This window comes from Plasmodium fragile (assembly GCF_000956335.1).
Source record: "Plasmodium fragile strain nilgiri unplaced genomic scaffold supercont1.26, whole genome shotgun sequence".
NCBI lineage: Eukaryota > Apicomplexa > Aconoidasida > Haemosporida > Plasmodiidae > Plasmodium > Plasmodium fragile.
In genome coordinates this window covers 12,909-19,267 of record NW_012192606.1, presented here as the reverse complement: position 1 = coordinate 19,267, position 6,359 = coordinate 12,909, and the positions used below count along the sequence as shown (strand labels likewise).

The window sequence follows — 6,359 nt, the reverse complement described above, 5'->3', positions numbered from 1 at the left end:
AAAAAAAAAAAAAAAAAAAAAAAAAAAAAAAGGAAAAATAAAATAAAATAATTGCGATTATTAAAGCAAAGGCACGCGGAAAATAATACATGATGAAGTAATTCAAAAATAACGAAATGGTGAAAAGTGCCAGTGGTGTGAAAGCGGGCGGTATGCTAAAAAGAAAGCGCAACGTTTTATCAAGTTTTATACATATAAAAAAATATATATAAAAAGGAAAAACAAAAAAAAACTGCAGTAAAATAATGATCACATATGGACACAGGAAAAGTGTATAAAAGCAAATGGCACTATATCAGTTGCGAGCCTCGGTACTCTTTTCGCGGTGAAGTTAAAATAGTGTTTCGGTGCTTCGCTTCCCTGTTAGTCTTTCTCCACGGGATGGGAGTTACAAAGGCATATATACGGACACGCGGAATTATTCGCAAATTCATCTACTTTGCACAAATCGGTTGGGTGGTGTCTGCACACCACTGGAATTATGGTCAAAGGGTCAACACCCGCAACAGGCGGGGTCGCCATGAAATTCCTTGTGGACGTCCAAGCCCTCCGTGTAGGTTCTCCCACATGTGACAAACTTATGTCCAAATAAAAAGAAACCAATCGACAGGCCAACCACAACGGCGATGAATAAGCCAACATTGAAAGTCATAACGATTAGCATTAATAAGTAGTCCCATGAATAAATGATAAATGACAATGCAGATCTCGCTAAATTGTTTTTAAAAAGAATACCACTCGTCATTACGTTTGTGTCTTTGGTTTTCGGTAGAACCTGTTCGACCTGCAGTCGGAGCAGCTTCAGTAGGACTGATAGTACGCCAAAAATGAGGCACAAGAAAAGGGAGATGTAGTAGGACAGTTGCTGTGGAACAATGGGGGGGAGGGGGGTGTATGGGTGGTGATGAGTTTGAGATATAATTGTGCGCATGTGATCAGCAGATGGTGTGCCGCTCAACAACTCGCGTGGCGGCATGCGCAACTGCAAATACACAGATCAATCCCCATGTCGAGGGGATGTTCACTCTGATTACCGTTTTGGTTTCCCAGAATTTAAACAAAATAATCGTGTGCGTGGAAAGCTGAAATGACATGGGCATGGCCATGCTGTGGCCTGTGGTACTTCCATCGCCGCTACTTCCATCTCCAGCTCCCTGCAGTTGGAAGTTATTTTCCTTTTGGCCTTTCATGTGCTGCTCAATTATGTTTTTGTACAATTTAAAATTGTCCCAGCAGTCATAAATAAAGGCCAGTTTTTTTTTGCTGCAGTTATGAGCACATTCTACATGTAATGAAGGTGTGCATTCTGCATCATCCTTTGAAACCTTATCATCCTCTGAAATGTCACCATCTTCTGAAATCCTGCCATCCTCTGAATTCCTATCATCCTTTTTTTTTTCGTTGGGGTTCTCATTTGAGCCTTTTTTATCACAACAGTTGGGTCCTTTTTTGTTATTATCTGGCCCATTTTTCCCGTTGATATTTTTGGCCGTCGTTCCACCCGTGGTTAGTAACAAATTTATAACTAGAATTATTAAAATGAAGTTCCAGATGTTTTTATTCATTTTTGTTATTCTTGTTTGGGGTAGTAAAAACAAAAAAGGAAAAACGATTACACGTAGGGCTTGGTGGAAAAAGTATAACAAAAATGACTAAGTTAAACAGAGTGGAATGATTTTAACCACGAGGATGATTAGCCTTTAGGGTCTTTTTTTTTTTTTTTTCTCCTTGGCATATTAATAAATAACCTACACGTGATGTACAGTTATACACGTATGCATAATGACTAAGAATGAGTTTTTGTAAGTTATTATTTTTTCTCCAGAAAATGCTTCGCAAAGTTTATATTCACCCTTTGCTATATTCACAAGGAGAAAAAAAAAAAAAAAAATGCACTATCACCACGTCCAATGTGATTGAAGCATACACAGAAACACAGCCAATACGGCCAACCCACGGGTAGAGCATACAAGCAAGTTGCACAGCAGGCAGCGCGATTTAAGTTGTTATTGTGTTTGTGTAATTTTGCACAACATAAGGATGCATAATGTATGCCTTATTCTGCAAAATTAGCAATTGCCCATGCGGTTAAGGCACATTTTAAAGCTTAAAATTCTTCGTATGTTCAGGTTTTTTCGCAATGAATTTGTTTTTTTTTTTTTTTTTTTTTATAAGATCTGTTACTTTTAGAGAGTTGGAATACACCTATTATATGGCGATACAATAGCATCTTTACATGACCTCTTTGCGAAGTACAAATTAGATTTGCTACGCCTTCCCCGTGCGGCACCTTCCTTCTGTTCCGTGTATAAATGCAAAGGGATTTAGTTATGTAACAGAAGAAAGGTGCAAACCTCGAATGAGTTACTGAGGGGTTCACGTTGTTGCGAGTTGTGCATACGTGTTGATCCGTTTCATTTGACAATCTGTGTGTTCAGAATGTGGCTGCACAAATTTTTTACTTTGGTTAACTTTTTTTTTTTTTTTTTTTTTTATTAACTTTTTTTGCACTTTATGCGTGTGTTTTACAATTATATGTGCCTCCAAAGGCTTGCACCCTAAAGTGGGTTTGTAGTTATTCGAAGTCTTATCCGTGGCGTGCAATTTATTCGCGCACACGCGATTTTAATTAGGGAAAAAAAACGCACATTTGTGAAAAGATGTATATTACGCGCGTGCATACGTATGGAAGTACATTGGGGGTACGATCTCTGGCGTTCTTTCAAAAACGATGTAGACATTTTGCACACGAAATTTTAATAAGAATACATGATGGATTGGTAGAAGAGGGAAAAAAAAAAAAAAAAAAAACACATTTTCATACGAAACGTGCAGAAACATTTCCTTAGTCATACAGGTCGTAATGAACCAACAAGGTAGACGACCTTGAAAATATACAAGTTGTCCGCAGTTCTACTTTAACATGTTTTTTTTTTTTTTTTTTTTTTTTTTTACGCATGATTTCGCGTTGCCCATTTTATAATGTTGACAAATATTGCGCAACGCCCTCTTCTGTTGGCTTCATGGAAACCTTGCCCTTTTTCCAGTTGGCTGGACACACATCGCCATATTTCTCATGGTGCTGTACGGCGTCGATTATTCGTAAAATTTCGTCCACTGAGCGACCTATTGGCAGGTTATTAACGAGCAGATGTTGCACGATTCCATTCATGTCAATCAAAACGAAGGCTCTCAATGATACGCTATCATCAAAGAGAACGTTGTAGTCCCTTGAAATGCTTTTGGTGATGTCTGATAGTAATGTATGCTTGATATTGCCAATGCCTCCTTTTGCCAGTGGGGTTTTTTTCCATGCAAGATGTGTGTATTTGCTATCTACACTGCATCCCAACAATTCTACATTCCTTTCGTGAAATGCATCCAAGGCTTTATCCAATGCTATTATTTCTGATGGGCAAACGAAGGTAAAATCCAGGGGGTAAAAATATAACAGTACATACTTCTTTCCAATAAACTGGGATAAATTTACTACTCCAAAGGAGTTATCTCCAAAAACGGCCTCCGCTTTGAAAAAAGGGGCTTCTTTTCCTACGTATGTCAGCATGTTGTTCGGGTTGGCAAATGGTGGGTAGTAGTTTTGGGTTTATAATATATTTTGCGCTTCCCTGAGGGCTGTATATATATATAATTCGTTATCTGCTCACGCGGCTGTTAACGTAATAGGGGAAATTTTTTGCAAAGAGATGGTTGGAGGAAGTATATTCTGATTTATTTGTTTTTTTTTTTTTTTTTGTAATATTTCGCTGCTTTTGTTTTTAATTTTGCATACGTTCTTATTTTGGAAAGAAGAAAAAAAAAAAAAAAACGTTTATTCGAAAAAAATTTTATTTGTGGAGTGACTGGATTATTCCAAAAAAGGATTGCTTTTACAAAAAGTTGAATTTAAAAAAACAAAAAAAGCACACATGATAACAAATGCGGCACACCGACACCATGGTTTGAGATTATGTATAATAAAAAGCGTACAATATAAATTGCTTTAAAAAAATAAGAAAACACCTCGAGGGGATCCTCTACTTTTTGCCAGCTCACATATACCGGAAAAAACAAAAATGGGGGCTACATTAGTAAATCTGATATGTATGTAGGGCATACTTTTAAGTGCCTATACCAGCGCACTCGGTGTTCTCCCACGTGCTGCATAAAGTACATATTGATATATTTACATAATGTTTAGCCCAATCATTTATCTTTTTGTTTTTTTTTTTTTTTTGCTGCGGGGGTGGTGAATTGTCAGTATTCGTTTATAGTGGTTTCTTTCCACACTGGGAGGATAAACATGCCTTTTTTTTTTTTCCTCTTTTAAAATGTTGCTCCAGGTTTGTTGGGGCAAAACGAAGGCGCATGAGGGAATCTGTAGCAGCGCACGGGCAATCCTCATGCATGTGTTTCAAACACTGATACAAAATAATGCGAGTTTTGAAAAAAAAAAAAAAAAATTAAAAAGCTGCTTATAAAGAAAGAGGACTTCCCTCAAACGCACGCACGCGTTTTCTTTCTTTTTATTTTAAATATTCACCCTTTTTATATTTTTTTTTTTTGTTTGCATCAAATATCGAATCCCATTATTTCTATGTTATCCGTACTGCGTTGTGGTTATACGTTTTCAATCCAGTCAACTACATTTGAAAATTATGGGACAAGGGGCAATCGTTATAATATGGGTGTATTTTATGGGTCCCGTGGGAAAATGATAACCCCTATCTGGCAATGGAAAAAAAAAAAAAAAATAGCCACATATTTGTGGTTACAGAATGTGTGCTTATAAACTGCGTACATAAAATAAAAAGGAACTGATGCAACGGGGTTGTTCTGTTGCCGGGAAGGGGTTCATTTTTTCAAATTTTCAATCCGAAGAAGGGATCCTTATTTATTTTCTCCTTTTTGTAACGCCGGTTGAGCCAAGCATTTACCCCCCTTCGGCGCATGAGAAAGAGCGTCGTTCTATGATGTGGCACGACGGTGTCACATATTGTAAGGTGCAAAGTATAATCGTTAAATTTGCATTCGATGTTGATCAACAATGGGAATTTCTTCTATTGTGTCCTTAAAAAGAGAGTGGAACACATTATATGAAGATGGGTAGTTATGGTACATGTGGTTCACATTTACGGACTCTTCAATGGAAATATCCATGGAGACACATTTTTTAAGATCATATAAGATGCTGCATTTGCTTTGTATATTATCTGTACATTTGATCACCGAATTGTCTTCAGTAGGATTTGTACTGTAGTAGGTTTCTGACTTATGGTAGGTATCGTACATATCATGCGATGAGGGCAAATTGAAAACGTCCAAGGGTAATAACAATGGCATGTTTTCATCAGCATCATTTTTTAAAGTGCGATCAAGGTAATTCTTATGTTTAATGAGAAAGCTGTTGTTTATTAGATTTTCTATGGTATCTTTTGGAGCTTCCTGCTTCACTTGGGGTTCCGTCTTTTTGTTTTTGAAATAATTTGCAAAGTGTAAATACGATATGCACCTTTCCCACTGGTAATTTTTTATGTAGTCCAGGGATTCTTTTAACTGTTTTTCCTTTTTTAGTTTTGCGTTTTTGTCCCGGTGTTTTTGCTCCTACGAGAGGTTTGCGATAAGGAAGGGGTGTGCAAGATGGAGGTGCGTGTACGTGGGATACAGTGGTAGGTCGACGTAGCAGTGCATTAATTTTCCTATGTCTTTTTTTCATTTACATTTTCCATAAGGGGCATCAGGATGCACTGGAACTTATGCTGCGTGGAAATGAAACAAATGTCACTTAGCTCGTTATTTATAAATTCTGTCAACTTGGAGTATCCTATTTGGTCTATGTTTATGCTTTCTTTGTACACGTTTTTGTAAATGAGGGGTAACCTACTTAGGGAAAAGCCTTGGGGATAAAAAAAAAAAAAAAAAGGAAACACATGGTATATGTCTTTTTTTTTTACACTTTACAAATGATTGTATTTGTCCCTAAGTGGTCAAAAATGTATGTTTTGCATTGAGATGGAGAAAAGCCAAAATCCTCATACTTAGTACTTGTTTAATTGCTCTAATTGAAGCTCGTTAGTATACTCCTAATGGGCGCCTACTCTCTGTGTGTGTAAAACTCTGTGGCTGGTGTCGATGCCACATGGCTGCTACTACTGCTACTTCTACTGTGATACTACTTCTACTTTACTACTACTCCTACAACTACTGCTACAACTGTTCTTACAACTACTGCTACAACTGTTCTTACAACTACTGCTATAACTATTCCTACAACTACTGCTACAACTATTCCTACAACTACTCCTACAACTACTCCTACAACTACTCCTACAACTACTCCTACAACTACTCCTACAACTACT

General features: G+C 37.2%; 3 protein-coding genes across 3 annotated transcripts in view; all 3 read right to left on the bottom strand.

Moving 5' to 3' along the window:
- Positions 1-493: 493 nt before the first annotated feature.
- AK88_02590 (uncharacterized protein) lies at positions 494-1,565 on the bottom strand (the record flags this gene model as incomplete). Its single annotated transcript, XM_012480215.1, has 2 exons — positions 494-865; positions 1,035-1,565. The coding sequence occupies 2 exons, from the start codon at positions 1,563-1,565 to the stop codon at positions 494-496; spliced, it is 903 nt and encodes a 300-aa protein (XP_012335638.1).
- A 1,412-nt stretch (positions 1,566-2,977) lies between these two features.
- Positions 2,978-3,565, bottom strand: AK88_02589 (uncharacterized protein; the record flags this gene model as incomplete). Its single annotated transcript, XM_012480214.1, has 1 exon — positions 2,978-3,565. The coding sequence occupies one exon, from the start codon at positions 3,563-3,565 to the stop codon at positions 2,978-2,980; it is 588 nt and encodes a 195-aa protein (XP_012335637.1).
- Positions 3,566-5,016: 1,451 nt separating this feature from the next.
- Positions 5,017-6,359, bottom strand: part of AK88_02588 (uncharacterized protein) — a gene marked incomplete at both ends in the record, with an annotated part of 6,223 nt that continues 4,880 nt past the window's right edge. The window contains 2 exons of the mRNA XM_012480213.1: positions 5,017-5,601; positions 5,718-5,893. Coding sequence (XP_012335636.1) covers positions 5,017-5,601; positions 5,718-5,893 — 761 coding nt within the window. The remainder of the gene's footprint in view (positions 5,602-5,717; positions 5,894-6,359) is intronic.